General features: G+C 42.6%; 1 protein-coding gene across 1 annotated transcript in view; it reads right to left on the bottom strand.

Moving 5' to 3' along the window:
* RBBP8 (RB binding protein 8, endonuclease) overlaps window positions 1-19,776 on the bottom strand; it is a 51,967-nt gene that overhangs the window by 14,283 nt on the left and 17,908 nt on the right. Inside the window, exons 4-11 of the mRNA XM_018566743.1 lie at window positions 17,295-17,390; window positions 16,102-16,214; window positions 15,474-15,549; window positions 13,885-14,075; window positions 6,384-6,485; window positions 4,335-4,423; window positions 2,565-2,656; window positions 827-1,577 (exon numbers count right to left, since the gene is read on the bottom strand). Coding sequence (XP_018422245.1) covers window positions 827-1,577; window positions 2,565-2,656; window positions 4,335-4,423; window positions 6,384-6,485; window positions 13,885-14,075; window positions 15,474-15,549; window positions 16,102-16,214; window positions 17,295-17,390 — 1,510 coding nt within the window. The remainder of the gene's footprint in view (window positions 1-826; window positions 1,578-2,564; window positions 2,657-4,334; window positions 4,424-6,383; window positions 6,486-13,884; window positions 14,076-15,473; window positions 15,550-16,101; window positions 16,215-17,294; window positions 17,391-19,776) is intronic.

Here is a 19,776-nt window from a genome sequence, read left to right as displayed (position 1 = left end):
GACACTTGGATGAACACTCTCTCTGCTACTAGACACTTGGATGAACACTCTCTCTGCTACTAGACACTTGGATGAACACTCTCTCTGCTACTAGACACTTGGATGAACACTCTCTCTGCTACTAGACACTTGGATGAACACTCTCTCTGCTACTAGACACTTGGATGAACACTCTCTCTGCTACTAGACACTTGGATGAACACTCTCTCTGCTACTAGACACTTGGATGAACACTCTCTCCGCTACAGACAGGTTCAGAGAGTAGAGTAGCAGACAGTAGTCTTTATGGCAATTCTGGCCAGAAAAATCAGATGTGCGTATCCTCACTATACCACCTGCATTGTAGAGAAGAACTCCAGGGAAATGTTTTATTAACGCTTGCAGTGAGGCTACCCCTGCACTGCAAGGCTTAAGTGCTCGTTTTGGTCTAGGGAGGAAAATAAAGTTATACTCACCTGATCCTCAGAGCCAGCTTGCTGTTAGAATGGTCCCTGCAGCTTCTCTCCCCCTCCGCTGCAGTGGTCCAAGGTCTGTGAGGAACATACCATCGCCAGGCAGGAGGGAGCACTGTCACAACAAGCCGGCTCAGAGGATCAGGTGAGTATAACTTTGTTATTTTTCTCTCTACACCAAAATGAGCACTTAATCCTCGCAGTGTAGGGGTAGCCCCACTGCAAGAGTTATTAAGAACTGTCCCCGAAGTTCTGCTTTAAATAACTCCTGTAATGTCACAATATTTACCTATAAATGCCAATACATTTTTTTTGCTTACAACAGTTCATAAAGGCTAATATATGTATGTATGTGAGAAGTATAATTGAATTACCTCCATGTCATCAAACAGACAACTGCCACCTTGGGCTCCTTCATTATCGTCACACTTATGAGAAGCCCCAGACTCTCCTCTAAAAGCCTTTTTGTTATCCATGTGCAGCGATGAAGTACTGTTAGTTGTGGTCTTCAGTGTCTCCTGGATGGTAGCTTGTTTTAGTTTATTTCTGGGGTTTTCACGGCTACTCTCCTGAGGATGCAATCCTGAGAAACGATCCGAAAGATCCAAAGGCTTGTCTAGGCAGTTCTCTCTGGTGTTCGTGGAACTTTTCAGGGGAAAATTGTTTTCCTTGTTAAGAGATAACATTTCACAATTGGTTTCCTTAATATTGTCTAATTTTTTCCGCTTCCCACACCTTCCTATCGTCTGTCTGTAATCATCAGTTTCAAGGTGATTTTTGGTAACAAAAGCACCATTTGTGCCGACCCCACTGATAACCGAATCAATGGGGTTTCGCTTCAAAGACATCTGTTTGTTGCCTGAGCACTGACTAATTACAGAGTCTGGTTGTTGGCACAGACTGATGGCAGTCACCAGAGAGGCATCTTCACGCTTTGAAAGTATATGGAGAGGGCTTCTGTTAGGAAGCTGAGGGTTTAAGTTTATTCCAGCAGGCAGAAGAGACACACTAGTGTCCAGTGTGGAATTATTCTCCAGTTTTGAAGAGGGCATACCAAACACTGGTGACACTCGATTGGGGTCCCACTCAATTTCATGCGGATTGCCTTGTAAATTCTCTGTGAACCTAAAATATTAATCACAAAACATTAGAGAAACATATTTTATATGCAATTTGTCATTTGCATATGTATCTATACATCCCAAATAATTGCAAAAGAAAAAAAAAACCAAGAACCTTTTTGTAACTTTCTACATATAACATATTTCTCTATATACCGTTTATCCATTAAGTTGATTGGAATCTAGACCCTTGGTTCTCAATTGGTGGGTCGTGACCCAAAAGTGGGTCGCGACCCAGTCTTCAGTGGGTCGCCACATGCCTTCCACTTTTCTAGGTGGGAGGCTCCTCAGCCTCCCCCTAGCGCAGCACTGTCAGTTCTTGTGCCAAGCAGCCATTCAAAATATGCTGCCAGGTGTTGGTCAGCTTGGGGTGGGATGAGGCTATGGTCGCGAGGGAGCTCCATCAATATGTGGATTGTTTACAGCTCCCTTGCGTGTATATATGTATATATGTGTGTGTGTGAGAATGTTTGTGAGTGTGTCAGATTGTGTCTGTGGTTGTGTGTGCAGTGTTTTTGAGGGCCCATTCATACTAGTACAGTGCGTTAATCGCACAGTCCCATGCGATTAACTCACTGTACCACGCAATGGCACCTACCGCATGTTCTGTTGTGGTAGGTGCAGTGAATTGCCATTCATTTAAATTACATCCCAAATGCGTCTCCCACAGTTCTATCGCCTGCATCGGATGCAGTGTGTTCCATTGCAGTGCAACTTCGGTCACAACTTAATGACCAAGGACAAATGTGGGTCCTGAGGTTACACAGGTTGAGAACCACTGATCTAGACAGCCTGTACCTACAGCAGTACAGTAATAAGTAATGCCTTCCACAAACAGATCATCCTCAGTTTAGAAATGCACATTTTAATAAGGTAATGTACCTTATTAAAATGTGATCACAAAACAACTGAAACTGAAGTAGCAATACAATACAAAAAAAAAAAAAAGCAACAACGCACAGATTAAAAACATTTATATCACATAACTTACCCTAGCTCACTGTTTCCTAGCGAAAGTTCTTCATTTTTACCATGTACTGTAGCTGCACTGGTCCTGGAAGTATTTAATACACTCTGGGATTGCTTGAACAAAGCACATGCACAGTCAGCATTAAAACTAGGAAACATTTCATATACACAGTACTCCTTTTCTTACAGTAAAGATTTTTAAATGCGCCACTCACTTAAAATGTTCTTGGTATTCACCACCAATGCACTGTTATTGTATTTTATGTACATTTGTTTACATTCCTTTACTTTTGGCAGGTGCACCTTTTGATTTTTTTAAAATTTATTCCATATTATTCTTAATTATTTCAAGAATTTCTGGTACTCTGTGTACATTCTGGCTGGTCACAATGTAAAGCAACAAGAGGGTTGTGGTGTGAGGCAGCAGGGGGCTGAGCAGTGTCAGACATGTGCACACACCGCCAACATAAACGTTACTGAATAAGCATAGGGATTTATACAACTGAAGCTAGTCATACACTTACATTTCCCACATTCAGACTTAGTGGTTTTAGATCCTGTGACTGCTCAATGTACACAACTATTGCAGTCTCAGATTATCTCCCATGCTGCCTCTTACCACATCACTTGTACACCAATTACATCAAAAATGTATTAAGATTTTGTTTAAAGTTAAACTGTATGTTCCCTGAAAATGTCATGTATAGACCAAAACCTATTCTAGATCACATTTTAATCATTACCAGAAAAGTGTTTCAACATTTCCCTCACCTTGGTCCTTTAATGCCACTGTAAGCTTTGAAAGATGCCATTAAGGGTAATGGCAAAGATGGTGGAGCTTGCATGCAGGGACTGTGAGCAGTTCAGGGGGTAAGACAATGTAAAAAAAAAAAAAAGGAGTAAAACTGAACTGCAGAATATCGCTTCTCACTGCCTCAACACTGATAGAGAAATGAGAAGAGATCCTCCTGGTCCTGGCATAAAAGGAGGGTGTTCCACAGACCGGTCAGATGGAGTGGTTAGGAAACTGGTCAGCTGGAGGGCTGTATTAAAGTTCGTAGACTGTCTGGGATTCATTTTGTAGGTACATTATGAGTACCCTATTTTGCGGTCCATAAGACGCACCGGACCATAGGACGCAGGGAGGTCCGGCGCGCCTTATGGAGCACTCGAGACTGTAGATTCTGTGACAGCTTCTATGACAGAAGCTGTGACAGAAACTGCAGTTAGTGACCGCTGAGACAGGTGGCGCTGTGATTACAGCGCCACGGTCTCAGTGATGACACAGAGCAGGCGAAGAACGTCTATTCTTCGTCTGCTCTATGGTTATTTCGATCGTCGCCGCTGCTCGGTTTTAATACGAGTGATCTCATTAGATCACTCGTATTAAACGAGCAGTGGCTCCTACTACTCACCCGGCGCCCGAAACTGCATGTCTCGGGCGTCGGGATTCGCTCCATGAGACGCAGGCACTTTTTCCCCCTCCTTTTGGGGGGGAAAAAGTGCGTCTTATGGAGCGAAAAATACGGTAAATGAGATGTTTTCAAAAGAAATAATCACATTTTTTTGGTTACACTGGCACATAAGCTGCACATTCATACCTTTGATTACGTGTCCAGTGTTTAGCTTTAAGAGAAAGTGCTTGAAATCAGAAGTTCTATATAGCATAAAAGTACCCCAATATGAATACAGAACAGCAGGTTCCCTCTAAAATATCCCCAGTATACCCGTACTGAAGTCGGCCTTAAGCAATGTCAGCAGTCGATGGCTGCAGAGATAATCATTCACTTACAGATTCCTCCAGGCCAATTGTTTCTGCAACAACAGCTGCCAAGTTGAAGAGTGGCTTCTCAGCAGTAAAATTGCCAACTTCTTGTTTGTCTGTTTAATGAAAAACACAACCGTATTAAAGATCAGTTAGATTAATAAATTAAACAAAGCTAGGAAATGTTATCTGATGTTTCTGTAGAATTTTCCATGACTTTTGATAATATACAGAATGCACTCTAAATCTGAACCAAAATGTCAAAATGTGCCCCCCCCAGGTCATGGGGATGTGTAAAGGGCTTTTTTCATTTGTAGTAGGTTTGTATGTTGGAAGTTAATCCCCCCAAAGATCCCTCCTTGCATTTGGGACAAAACTCTTAATGTTTCTTGGGCGCCAACATTTTGTCTGTGAGGTCAGCGGCACTCAGAGGTGGTAGCTCACTTGGTAGCTGATCTACTTTGCGCATTGCACAAGATTTCACTCGATGGAAGTGCAGAGTCGTACTTCCACCCTGGAATGCAGCTGTGAAATCCTATCCATGTGACAAGTAGACTGGCTCAAATGTGCGCTCTTGCTGCTGTGAACCTCAGTTACCTAGGTCCAGCCCCCAGCATGCCCTTCCCTTACCTCCAACGCAATAACTATGCATGCACCTGCACTGTGCCTTGGAGCTGTCAGACGAGCTCTTGTGAAGCCTTGCCGGGAGCCACGGCAGAGGCGGAAATTATGTCATAGGAGGTAGGGGGAGCATCGGGATACTAGGGAGTTAACTCAGGGGTAGGCAACCTTGGCTCTCCAGCTGTGCTGGAACTACAAATCCCACAAGGCATTGCAAGCCACAGGCATGACTCCCAGAGGCAGAAGCATGATGGGATTTGTAGTTTCAGCACAGCTGGAGAGCCAAGGTTGCCTACCCCTGAGCTAACTGGTCCTGAAGTGACCAAGAGGTTCAGAGCCCCAATGCTGCCCAAACACAAAGCAGAAAAGAAAAGTAAGCACATGTTCAGGTTTACTACTCTGTGCTGCCAACAATGACAAACTGGGTTCAATACATTTTCCATCACTGACCTGGAAAACGTATACATATCCGTTAAGTCAGACACCCTTATTTCCATACTTGTTTTATGTGGGCAACACAAAGTATTGAAACAGGAGGCTAAAATGAAAGCTTTTGGACAATCTCTATGTATCGCAATAATTCTTAAAAAATCCGTCATATTTTTTTTTTTTTTTGCTGTGTCTAGTTGCAGAGATTGCACTTCCTGCCCCGGAGACACAACAGGAAACCTCTCTAAAGTAAAGACAGTTGACAGATGGAAGATTTCCTTTCACTTCCTGTGATAGCTGTAAAATGTTAAATCTTCCATTAAATTTCTGGTCACCAGGACAAAAAAGGATTCATCTTTCTAGTGAAGATACAGACAGCAAAAGAAAAACCTGTCTTGAGGTCTTAAGCTTCCTTACACTATCCAAAAAACAATAAAAGTTTTATCTAAAGATTAGACATGTGCACTGCCAAAAAATTTGTTTAGTTTAGTTTTAAATTCGGATTTGTGTTATTTCGTTTTTCAGGATTCGGGTGTGAAAGTCAATTCGGATTCGGACGAAATTCGGTAGCGTTAGTACGAACGTTCGTTTCGTTTTCTGTTCTTATTCGTTTCGTTCGTTCGTAGCAAAAGTGACATTTGAGGGGGAAAAAATATTTTTCTCCTTCTCTAATGTCACTTTGCTCCAACGAACAAGAAACGAGCAAGAACAGAAAACGAAACGAACGTTCGTACTAACGCTACCGAATTTCGGAAATGGAAATTCGGATTCGTTTGCATTCGTTATGTCTGTAATTCGGATACATCCAAATGTCCGAATTTCCAAAAATTCGTCCGAATTTCGATTCGGAACGAAACGAATCGCACAGGTCTACTAAAGATACACTTTAACTGTCTGAAAGGCCAAGGTTTTGTTAAGATTGTCAAGAATTTTTTACATTCTTTTTAAAAGGTAACCATAAAAAGAAACGTAGAAAGACCTGCTGTACAGGGCGCAGTAAGATTTGATATGCTGTTGCATACTTACTGGGAACTGGAGACAATGTTAAGGCACATGTATCAGCAACTAGGACAGTCTCTCCTTTCCTGTTATTTACTTGAGTGGAGGCAAATATCCTTGCTGCAGAACCTACAAAAAGAACAGAGCCCAGAAAGATTTTGTTATCTTTATGCAGCGTTCCAGTTACTGATAACATTTAGAGCTGGAATAAAATTGGCATAGACAAGGCATCTGTAATCTCCCCGCAGCTATGGTAGAGCTTTATCACTTCCACAATCCTGCTGTGCTTTTCAGCTATAAGGAACCATTGTTAGTCAGGAACACCAAAAAGGTATCCAAGCAGATCAAGCATTCAGAAAAGACAAAGGTAGAGTGAAGACTCTGAAGCAGAACTCTGGCCAAAAACACAGCTGAAAAATTACATAAACTAAAGGCTGCTTTTAAAAAAAAATTTATCCAGAATTTCTTTTTCTTGGGGGGAGACTGTTAGATTTTCAACCAAAACATTTTTACAGTCAGCTTTGAACATATTGCGGCTCAGAGACCTCTGTCAGAATGTTATTGCAGTCTGTGTCTATGTATTGTTGCATAACAGTTTAGGAAAGTGAGGAATAAGCTCCAAGACAAGAGACAAAAGCAACTACATGGCAGAGGTTCTAACCCCTTCCGCCTTCCAGTGCAAAATTTAAGTTTTGCCACACTGTCAATATAAGCAAGCTAAAGGTTATCCTTACCTAGATCTCAGTACAAATCATGGCTTTTGGTGAGCCGTAATCTGGCATGAGCATGCCATTCCAGGGTTTATTTAGTGCTAGGCATTAGGCAAGGGGTAGGCATTAGTATCAAGGTTTACTGTTAGCAAGCATGTCCAAGTTAAAAGGAGAACTATGGGGTTAAGGCTTTTCCCCATAGTTCTCCTTAGGGTAACGGGAGGACACAAACAAGCGTCCTCCCGTCACCCTAAGCTCAGTATACCGCGAGCTGTAGCTTGCGGTATACTGAGACGCCGCAGTATACCGCGAGCAGCATACTAAGACGCAGGAGCGGATCCCGACAATTATGTCTGGATCCGCCCAGCTGCGTGACTGACAGCTGGCTCTGCCTTTCTAGAGGCAGAGCCAGCTGTACCCGCCCCCTCCCCCGTCCGTTCCGCCAGTCAGCACTGGCGGATCGGAGCAGGGAGGGGGGAATCCAGGCCGAGACAGGATCGAGAGGTGAGCCAATGCCGGTATGTGTTCGCTCACCTCCCGAACTACTGAGCCGACCTGTGACACTCTCATTGTCACAGGTCGGCTAGAACTATGAGGTGAGTGAAAAGCACTCACCTCATAGTTCTCCTTTAAGCGAGGTGCAAGTTTTAGGAATCCAATCAGAGGTAGGTTTAAGGGCTAGTGTTAGTTTTGGTCTGCTACAAAGTATTTAAATTGGTTATACAAAAACAATGTACGAGGGTGGGCTGATACATTTTTCCTTTACTTTTGGGAACAAGTGGAAATCACTAGGAGCCAGGTCTGGGCTATACGGTGTTTGCGACAACACTAAAAAGTCAAGGCGTTGAATTGCATCTCTTGTTGCTGCACTTGTGTGAGGCCTGGCGTAGCCGTGTTGGAAGTGTTTTTCTTATTCCAATCCATTTGATCCTTCTTTTTAATGCAGTAAGAGTTTATTTGTTGTTCCTTTTGCAATAAAGTCTGCAAGGACAACCACGAGGACAACAGAAATGAAACACTTAACAAGAGATGCAATTCAAGGCCTGGACTTTCAGTGCGGCTGCATCCACCCTATAACTTAGACCTGGCTCCTAGTGATTTCCACCTTCTTCCTAAACCTAAAAAAGAACACTTGAAGGGCCAGCACTTCATCAGTGATGAAGAGGTGAAGTCTGCAGTGAGGAAATGATTTCAAAACCAAAAAAAAGGGCGGATTTCAAAAACGAGTGCAGCCTTGGAGAAAGTGTATTGAAGTGTGTGGAGATTTTGTAGAAAAAAAATTACGCAGCTTTGAAAATAAATAAATGTAGGTATATATTTATTTCATTCAAATATCTTTTCCTGTTCATTTTCTATTTAAGTGGAATCAAAACGTATCACCCCCCCCCCCCCCTAATTAGGGTCAACCAATAAAGAACTAAAATGTTAAACTGACACAAATGTATGAATTAAAGTTACAACAGTAGCTTTCATTCATAACGAAATAAATGTAGAGCAGGACCGAGGTGTGTAATCATTGGGGCCCCGTTACAGCCAGGCTCTATACTCAGTCTATCAGCTCCTGATAACAAGTGGATGGCTGACCGTGACAGCAGAACTCCACTGTTTATACATGTCCTGTCTAAATGAGAACCTTTACAGACATATTCCAGGTTCAAAGAGTTGTTTAAGTAAAACTTTTTTCTTGTAGTTTTGGATGGAGTGTGGAAGAATTCAATACCCGTCTAGTTTTGACTGCTATCCAAGGCTTTGGCAGAAAGATTTTAACTCACTTTGGGGGGAATTCATCAAACCTGGAGCAGACAAAATCTGGAGCAGATTTGCACTGCAGCCAATCAGCTGCTCTCTCATTTTCAATTCGTACCTTTAAGAGAGCTGCTGATTGGTTGCCATGGGCAACTGCTCCAGATAGGGGCATCCCGAGGCCGGGTGTCACCCGGAGCGCAAACCGGGCGACACCCTGGAGAAATATCATCGCACACATGTGGTCATCTTTTTGATACCTGCTGGCAGCCATCTTGGTGATGGACGCTGGCAGAGAGAGGAGCGAACGTTCACCCAGCAGGATAAGGTATGCCGCCGGGTCCCCTCCTCTCTCTCCTGCAGCTGTCGGGCTCTCGGTCCATGACCGATTGTCTGACTTTTCAGAGGGTGACACCAAAATGACTGTCAGTCATTTTGGTGTCACCCCTCCAATGGTGTCACCCGGGGGCAGGATGTACCCCCCTTGTGACGCCACTGGCTCCAGATTCTGTTTGCTCCAGTTTTGATAAACTCCCCCATTCTGTCCTGGTGACAACAGTTTCAACAAACAGGAAGTTAGAAAAACTCTGCAACAGGGACACAGACAGAACGAAATATCTGACAGGAGTTCTAGCCTCGCTTTAATCTACAAAAAAATAAAACAGTGCTTTTATTTGTTGCAAAAACGGAGACGCAGCATGTCACTGAGAAATATTTAGCAATGATCTATTACAGTAGACGTCTGCATGCTTTGTATTACCTCCGTATAGGTATATCACCAAATTCAAACATCCTAGTTTTGCATTGCAAATTAATAGTGTGTCTAAACCTCACGTAGGCAAAATCTCAGGTGCTTCACTACAAATTCTTGCCGGAATGTAATATCATACTGGGATGCCTTGAACACAACATAACATGTAATTCAAGCAAGCATACATGTAAGCTACAGTATATTCCATTTATATGAATAAAAAGCAATTTGAACGCAAACGGTCTTCAGAGAAAACACAACACAAAACAAGTATAGCCTGTAAATAGGTTTCTGTTTGCTGTCATCTTGTGTCTGGTTTCCTTGATTAAAGAAGTAGAAAAAAAACTCCAGGTTTTTGAAGATATCCCTTGCAGTGGGGTTACCACCACACTACAAGGGTCAGCTGCTTGTTTTTCTCTAGGGGCAAACAAAGATACACTCACCCGATCCTCAGTCCTGCGGCAGTGACCGCTCACCTCTCTCCTGCTCCGGCTGTGGTATGTCCCTCGGCATCTTCATGTCTAATAGACCTGCATTTGAGATAATGACATCACAAGTCTTTAGACCGCTGTAGCCCAGGGGAGAAGAGGCTATGGGAACCGGTCTAGCAGCCAGACAGGACCAAAGATCAGGTGAGTATTTCTTTATCATCGCCCTTAGAGAAAAACAAGCAGTTAAGCCTTGCAGTGTGGGAAGTCCCACTGCAAGGGTTAATTTTTGTAAAACAATAAGTTCTTCTTTAACCTCCCTGGGGGTCTGATTATCTCTTTTTCCCCCCAATTTTTTACTTTTAAATCTCCCGCTGGTTCTGCCCCCCTGCGACACGAGCGCTCGCAAGGGACAGAACCCGGAAGACGAATGCCGGCATCGGCCGGAGCACAGCGGGGCTCGTGGACAGGTTAAGTACACTGTGCGTAAATCCCGAGTGTGGCTCGGGGTTACCGCTTTTGGTACTGAAAATTATTCCCGAACCACACTCAGGAATACCGCCAGGAAAGTTAAACTATGGATTTTCACTTTAATATCCCAGAATGAGTCACCAGGAAGCCCCTTTTCAAAGTTACATTAATTTATATTCTACCTTTAGAATAGTTCAGCTGATGCCTCATGTTGTGGCTCATGCAAACAGGCAGGTGAAGAAGCGAGCAAAGCTTTTTCTTTCCATATTATGAATGCTAAAGCCACAGAAGGTCCCTTTTATAATATTTTTAAGTTCACCGTGTTGTGAAAAAGGGTTTTTCACTTTCCAACACAGGTGGCCAGGGCCTTTCCCTACTCACAATCCCAGCCAATCATCACTTTTAACGGTGCTTTTTAAGTAATGTCAAGCACCACTTGGCTTTCTTCAGTATAGAATTCTACTGCCGGCTGTATTGACCAGAAGCAGCCCAAACACTCATTGAAATGCCGGAGCAGCACTGTGCCAAGTATGAGTAGCAGCTCCCACCAGTGTTAGTCTTGCAGTGCTGGTGTAAATGAATTAGAGGGGTTCCGATCAGATATTTCCCCCTAGTAACCGACAGTCATTTGCAGTTGGAAGATGTACATAATACTGTCTCATGGCTAGGACTTTTTGAGAAGCACGAAAAGATCAGTCATTCGGTTATCAGTTTTCTTTCAAATTCGCCTGCCACAAACTCCCTTTTTGGAAAAAGGCAGCTGAAGAGGTTTATTTATAGATTCTGTTTGTATCTGTGCAGTGTTTGCCACGATTTGAATGTTTCCAAGTAGCTATTTGCATGCTATGCAAAAACTGCTCTTATACTGTGACAAAGTCTAGCGAACGGTTACATAGGCAGAAACCTATCCTTATGTGATATCAGTTTCTTCTTCTCTGTCCTGATTTATCATTTCTGAAGTGAGCACAATTCGTGGATCAAAGTGAATAATATTTCAAGACGCCAATAGCCATTTCCAGTGTTTCAAATATAGTAATAACAGCTCTCTGCAACATGGAAATTGAAATCCTTAACAGCTGTTTTTTTTGCCACATTCACTATATACAAGAAAATAGTGCGGGATTCAATGCAGTGTAATGTTAATATACTCAGAGCACTGCAGTGCAATCCGCATCTTGCTAATTAGAAACAGAAGTAGCTATTCACCTTGTGCAAAACAAAAATAGGAACATGCTCACTGACGGCCTGAGTCAGAGTGTCTTAGGTTGGGTTCACACCTGGGCGTTTTTCAGCGCTGATCGAAGCGCTGAAAACGCTCAGCAAGTGAAATCCCATAATTTCCTATGGGCATGGTTCCCACCTGGGTGTATTTCAGCGCGTGGAAACGTGCTGAAAAACGCCCTACGCCCAAACAAGTACAGGAGCTTCTTTGGGGCGTATTTCCGCGCATATCCATTGGTATTCCCGAGTGTGGCTCGGGGTTAACAAAGCGGTAACCCCGAGCCACGCTCGGGAATACAGTGTAGGTCTTACCTTGTCCACGATCCCCGCTGTGTCCTCCGGCCGCTGCCAGCTTCTGGGTTCCGTCCCATGCGAGCAACCGCGTCGCATAGGGGCGGAACAGGCGGGAAGTTTGAAAGTTTAAAAAAAAAAAAAACGAAAAAAAGAGAAAATAAAATGTCAAAAATCATACCGGCAGGGAGGTATAAAAACGAGCGTCGAACGCGCGTTTCACTGAACTAAAAAACGGGCCTCAGTACACCCAGGTGTGAACCCAGCCTTAGAAGTAAAGATGGGCAGAGGTTCACCAATCTGTGAAAAGCTGGGTCTAAAAATTTCAAACAATTTCAGAATGTTCCTCATTGTAAAATTGCAAAGACTTTCTGGAGAAATCTCTGTGCGCAAGGGACAATATTGGATGATCGTGATCTTAGGGCACTCAGACGGCACTGCATTAAAAACAGGCATGATCCTCTTATGGACATCACTGCATGGGGAATATTTCCAAAAATCACTTTCTGTAAACACAGTTCACCGTGCCATCCAAAAATGCAAGCTAAAGCTCCATCATACACAGAAGAAGCCATATCTGAACACGATCCAGAAACGCCACCGTCTTCTCTGGGCCAAAGCTCGTCTAAAATGGTCTGCTGCAAAGTGGAAAACTGTTTTTTGGTCAGACCAAATGAAATTTGATATTCTTTTTGGCAATCATGGGTGCCGTCGCAGGGATTCCCACCCACCTCCCCTCTCCGATCCTCCAGCGATGACTGGAGGAACGGACAGGGGAGGGGGCGGGCACAGCTGGCTCAGCCTCTAGATAGCCAGAGCCCCCTGTCAATATGCCTGCTGGGTGGATCTCGACAGTATTGGTCAGGATCAGTCCCGGCTGCAGCGCTCTCAGTATATAGCTGGCAATAGTCGGCCATATACTGAGTTTTGGGTCTTGGGAGGACACTAGTATATGTCCTTCCGTGACTCTAAAGAGAACTATGGGATAAAAAGGTTACCCCCATAGTTCTCTTTTAGGGCCGGTTCACACCACAAACTCTGCATTCCAGAGCGTTCGGGAGGGGGCGTGGCAGTGCATTGAAGTCAATGGCACTGCAGCCACGCCCCCTCCTGCCCCTGAAAACAGGGAGCTGACCGGCTTGCGTTCCATAGGCCGAACGCTCTGGAAGGCAGCCTTTGTGGTGTGAACCGGCCCTTAAATGAGAAGAAGCTCAGTCTGACTCTGATTGACCCTCTAGTTTAATTTTCAAACTGCTCAGAGTACACTGGAATCTGCACAAAGGCCTTCATCAATGTAATATTTAAAAAAGGTAAGAAATATGTTACAAAATATTTTTCGATGCGCTGTGTGAATAGTAATACATAAACATATAGTGGAGTTTTCTCAAATTAGACTGCAAAAGTGGAACTACACATTAAGATTAATGCAGGTGCTTACAGACACAACAATTCAGCAGTATTGTTACCCTAGGTTTACTTTATATGTAAATATCCCCCAAATTTGGAACAGTGATGTCCGTAAAACTACACATTCACTTTCCCCTATTTTTACTTTATATATTATCCTGAAATTACCTTTTAGGCCCCAAGCAATGTAGTGCTTTGCTATGGCTGAATGCACACCCAAGAACATATAAACAAAAGAGAGTGATCTGGGAAGGATAAAATGCTTTATTTTTGTATCCTGATCCAAATGAAAATATAAAAAAAGCACTATACATTCCCTTGGGATTGTAACAGTGGCAACGATCATTTTACGTGGCGGGATATCTTTGTACAATGCAAGGCGTGCATGGTGAAAAAAAAACATATTTGTGCTAGATCTGCTTACATCGGTATACTGGTAGAATTTTTGTTATTTGGACTTTGACTATCCGAACTATATTTACCTGGGCAGAGGTCATGTAACTTACTGTTTGTGCATTCTGAAGTCTCTAATTCATCTTGTGTGTGTTCTGTATAACGAATGTGCTTATTCAGTTTTCTCCTGCGCATTCTGCTGATTACATTTCCAGAAAAGGAACTGACTGGAGAGTCAGGAATAATGCCATCCTCGCCATCTCCATGAGTGGCTGTTTCTTCGTCATGTGCCTTCAATAGTGTGCTGAATATTAACGAAGATAAAAAAAAAAAAAATTCAGAAGAGCGGCCAAAATATAATTGATATCATAATTTCTGGGATCATGTAGTTATAAAGATTAGTGCATTAAAAAGGACAAGTGTGCTTTCAGTACAAAAAAAAAACAACACACACTAGCCCACCATCCCTAGAAACCCCACAACCCGCTGCATACTTCAAGCCATGTGCAGCAAGCCCTCATAGGCTTGTATAGGGTTATACACCAAGACTGGAGACACTATAAATATAGCCTAATTTGTGTTGCTAGATGCTCACAGTGTAGGCATGCTCAGAGATTAAAAATATTTCAGCTTTGGGAAGGTAAATAGCAGAGCTATTAAAAGATATGGCTAGAAGTCACGGGATCCATTGTAAATCTACATTTTGAACCAGAAGAGCTTCAAGAACTTAAAGAATTACGCCAGCCATGTAAAATATTTTTATCCAACAATACCATCATTATTAGGAACAGGCAATTTAGGTACAAAAGTGTGACAAAGATCTCTAAGTTTGATAAACTTTGCATGGGAACGTGTAACCGGTTATGAATCTTTCAAATTGTTCCCACTCATTTTAAATTTACATAATGTAAGATGAAGAAAAAAAATTGACAGGGAAAGAAGTTGTCCAGATCTTTGTTTTTCAGACTGCACCTGATAAACCTGCATGTATGCACACATTGGAAAAAGAGGGGAGCGCTGTATCTTGGAGGAAAATAGCGATTGGCTAGAAAAACCCTTCCTGGCCAATAGAGTGAAGGTCCTGCAACACCTTGGTGATGTCCAACGAAGTCCAACTCAGGTATCCCACTTACTGTGAGATGCTCTAATGAAGAGGGCACATTTTTAAAGCATATCTGCACTGCACTCCTAATATGTATTTCCACTTTTGCATTGCATTTCTGTCAGGATAACAAGTATTTCTGTACTGTCTAAAAATGTTTTTAGCCTGAAAAATAGAAACGAATGCAGCAACAACAGCTAAGAAACAGTAAGCTGCTCTATACTAAGTTTTTATTCTCGGGGTTAGTTATTCTTTAAAATGGCCAATTCCTGAAAATAATGTAGTATGGACCACAAAATATGCCAAGGTTTATGGAACACTTGAGACTCTCTCAGGAAATTCACAGATTGGCTTTCAGGTTTCAAATTAAGTCTGCTTCAAAAAAAATATACAAAAAGGACAGATTAAATAACATGTGAACATATGATTAAATAAAGTATGGCCCCTAATCCACTTTGTATAGGAACCTTTTTACCATGTTACAAAAAAACTATCCTTTATTTTAACAGTAATTAGACTTTTGTACATTGTAGTTTGCCGGAAAAAAGTCTCAGCATGTAGTCAGGAAACAAAACACTGGAGTTTAAAGATGCTACTCACTCTGCTGCCTTCTGCATGTGCTCAAGTTGCTTTAAGAGTCTTTTGTTTTCATCCTGCAGAGTGTTCTTCTCTTCCACTGTACCAAACACATCAATACAATAATGTCAGTCTTATATGGAATATAGCGAAGGTCACCAACTCTAAGGTTAGTATGCTATACCAAATGTGTGCCTGTCTATTAAGAGTGTCATTTTGCAAGTGGGTGAAGGATGTTGTCCCAGGGACCACACAGGAAGCAATGAGACATCTCTGATGTTTCAACCCTTTCCTAGATAATAATAATAAAAAAAATGTTTGGGCTGGAGTGGACAGTGTTAAATCCTTTGGTTTCTGTTGGCTTCCAATAGGGTTCTCACCTCTCACTTGTTGCTTGTGCAAAAAGGACAAAAAAACCCCCAAAAACCGAGGAGAAATGGGGTATCCAGGACAAGAAGACACAAATAGCAATCAAGCCTGGCATTTGTTCTTAATATAGTATAATACTATTAAGGTTACAGCTTCACAAGCTGCTTCCAAACTTCCTACCAACGCTATAAAAAAATGACTGGAGCTGTTTTATGTATCAAACGCTTTAAAAGGGTACAAGACACGTGAAATGAGAAATAAGACGCAGAAAGTGAATTCTTACTAAGCTCAGTTATGAGTTTCAGGTTCTGTTGACGAATGTTTTCAAATTCTTGTTGTTTCTTCCTCATGTGCTCTTCAGTCACTGCACAGCGGTCACAGAGCCCAGCTCGGAGCCTAGAAGAAGCAAACGTATTCTTTTATTATGACCTGCCATGACAGCAAAGTAACTTCTTTATCATAATTAAATGACTCCTCCATCAGATTACAAGTTGTGTTTGTTTAAAGCCGGGATCAAGAAAAGCATGCTGAGGCTTATTTCATAAGGCAAAAGACAATAGGGCAAATCTTGTAACCAATAACATGCAATCCTTCATTGTCCTAGTCACTTCAAATTAGTAAAAAATGGGAAAACTGCTTACAATGGGTCACGGCACAACATTCTTTACATTATCTTATCACATAAATAAGTTTGTGATATGTGAAATATTTTTCCTCGAAACAATAAGTAAAAAGCTTCTTCAAAGTAACAGTCAGCCTTAAAGAACAACTCCAGGCAGAATAAAAATTAACCCTTGCAGTGGGGCTACCCCCGTACTGCAAGGGTTAACTGTTCGTTTTGTTCTAGGGTCTAAAATAAAAACAAAGATACTCACCTTATCCTCAGTCCCACCTGGCTGCTACACCGATCCCCGCAGCTGCTCTCTCCCGGGTTCTGGCGGTCTAATGACCTGTGAGTCATCACGTCTAATACAGTGTATTAGACGTGAGGACACAGAGGGACCTTCCAATGATGGAGCATTTGGGGGAAGAGAGGTGAACGGTCCATGCTGCAGGATCGAGGCTCGGGTGAGTATAATCTTCTTTATTCAGTCCACTAGAGAAAAATGAGCAGTTAACCCTTGCAGTATGGGAGTAGCCCCACTGCAAGGGTTAATTGTTATTCGGCCCAGAGTCCTTTAATCTTCAGTAGGAAGTTGCAAAAGGCAGGAGGGGCAGGCCAGCCCCCAGAGATTTAAGTGTGTCCCATGTTTCAGACTCCTGGGGTGCTGAATACAGCAACAAATGGTCAGGCCGTTACCGGTTTTGTGGATTTTATCGCAGCAAAGGTTCTCTTTCAATAATAAAATGATTTATGTGTAGCACATATTCACATAAAACTCGGGCTAGAAAATGACAGACAAAAAATAATTTAAAATAGTTGCTATAACTGCAAATGTATCTACCGTCTACCCCCAGCCCCCACGTGCTCCTTACCGGTCTTCCAAAACCTTGATGGTGTCATGCAGTGCCTTCTGCTGCTCTCTGAGCTGCTGGTTTTTAGTGTAAAATTCTTCTAGTCTCTGGGCATCCCTGCACACACATCAATCTTGTCAGATACAATATAGAAATATAATACTGTAGTACACGTTTTGGGCTCACTGGCTACATCTAAACCCCAAAGCAAACATTGAATACATTGCAGCCTACCAATTCTTAGCTGTGCTGGATACATTAGTTTTCTTTTTTATGCTTTGTTTCCTTTATTTTCCTCTGGTGATCCAAGCAGTAAGTGTTATTTTTCAGATTCCTTTAAAGCAGAACTCTGGCCATTTTTTTTTCTTAACCCTCACAGTGGAACTATCCCCGCACTGCAAGGCTTAAGTGCTCGTTTTTGTCTAGGTGAAAGAAAAAAAAAAAGTTACACGATCCTCTTAGCCAGCTTGCTTTTAGACCAGACCCTGAAGCCTCTTCCCCCTCTGCTGCAGCGGTCTAAGGTCCCCGAGTTATCTTCTTCTATTCACAGTGTATAGGACGTAAGGACACCAAGGGATATGCCATCGTTGCAGTAGAGGAGGAGACAGGCTTGCAACCAGCCGTCTCTAAGGTTCAAGTAAATATAACCTTTTCTAGCACGTAGATCAGGGTTAGGCAACCTTGGCTCTCGAGCTGTGCTGAAACTACAAATCCCATCATGCTTTTGCCTCTGAGAGTCATGCCTGTGGCTTGCAATGCCTTATGGGATTTGTAGTTTCAGCACAGCTGGAGAGCTAAGGTTGCCTACCCCTGACCTAGACCAAAAACGAGCACTTGTAGTGCAGGGGTTAAGAACAAAATCGCCCGGAGTTCTGCTTTTACAGACCAAACTGTCCAGCAAATGTAGCAGATAGGGGGTTAAGACAAACCATTTAACACCGACAGGGATGCTTAGAATAGTCAGCTTTAATTCATTCATATAAAAAGGAAAGAGAAAAAAAAACTGTTGCTGTAACTCCTTATCAAGTGTTATCTGGAGTTCAGATTGAATTTGTTAGTCAACCCTATTTAAATCTACTAGTGAATCTAACACTGTCCTCTCCACGGGGGTGACAGTTCTGCTGTGAAAGGGTGGCTCCAATGCTCCTTCATAGAATGGAGCCACCCTAAGTCAGGAAGTGTGTAACTGGCCAGATCAACAAGTGAAGAAAAAAAACCTAAAATAAAAAGGAAACAAATACAGCTACCACATTTAAGGATCGGTAAGCTGCAATAGATAAAAGGTTTGTTTTGGGGTTTAGATTCGCTTAAATCATTTTTACTGAAAAAACATGGGAAAGTTGAACGTGGCATGTTAAAAGGCTTTCTGAAGGCGGCTTCATGTTAAATGACTGACAGCTTGGCTAAAAATTGCACTGGCAATCATGGTTTATGACCCAGCCCCTCAGAGATCATTCGATTCAATGGGAAAGCTTGGAAAAACATAAGGCATTCATTGTCACACTGGTTATCAGCTCTGAAATATTAAACCTCAGGTATTCAGTGAGGGTCACAGAGAACAGGAATGCCTATATACAGCTATTGTATCTACAATGGAGTGCTTGTCGAGAGACTCCAGCAAACAATAATTAAAGCATTTGGTGTGGTATGCATTAAGTCACAACTGAAGCTCGCTGACAATATTCATCACCCACAGACACTAGGACTGAGCTGACAAAATCTTTTCAGCCACTAACAAGTACTGTGAGAATCTGCAGAACAGTTACAATGAAGATTTTAGCTCTGGTATCAATGTCAGCAATGCATAGCACATTTTTATTTTTTGAAAAATAAACGTAATATACAAAGAAAACGCCACAACATAAGCAGAATGGCTACAGGACATGGATCCATAGACTATGTTTGTTTATTGCAGAGCTGGTAGCCAATGCTCCTTAAAAATGACAGCTGGCGCCTAACGTGTGGTTTTCTCCAGTTGCTCTCAATGGAGTTGGCTCCTAAAAAAATTCTCCTGGACTGGGCAGACTGGTTCCTGAATTCAATAATAATTTATCCACCCCAGGTTTATTATACCAATCAGCAGCTGACTATCAGAACATTAAAGGAGAATTATGGGGAGAGTAAAACACATTCATCCTCATAGTTGGAGCCGACGTGTGACACTAAAACTGTGACGCGCCGGCTTTATTGATCGAGAATTGAATGATCACATACCACTGATCGTTCAGTTCCTGATCCCCCCCTGTGCTCACTGGAGGAACAGACAGGGCAGGGGGTGGGGCACGGCTGGCTCTGTATCTAGAGAGGCAGGTCCAGCTGTCAATCAGGCAGCCAGGTGGATCCCGGCAATATTGTCGGGATCCGTCTCAGCTGCAGCGCAGCTCTGTGCTGTTAGCGTATAGCGGACAAAAGCCCAGTATATGCTGAGTTTTGGGTCACAGGAGGACATTAGTGTATGTCTTCCTGTGACCCAAAAGAGAACTATGGCCAAAAAAGGTTGGGC

The sequence above is a fragment of the Nanorana parkeri genome, unplaced genomic scaffold, assembly GCF_000935625.1.
Source record: "Nanorana parkeri isolate BGI_ZX_2015 unplaced genomic scaffold, ASM93562v1 scaffold971, whole genome shotgun sequence".
Classification (NCBI taxonomy): domain Eukaryota; kingdom Metazoa; phylum Chordata; class Amphibia; order Anura; family Dicroglossidae; genus Nanorana; species Nanorana parkeri.
Note: the sequence above shows the minus strand (reverse complement) of the source record. Positions and strands in the feature narration are given on the sequence as shown.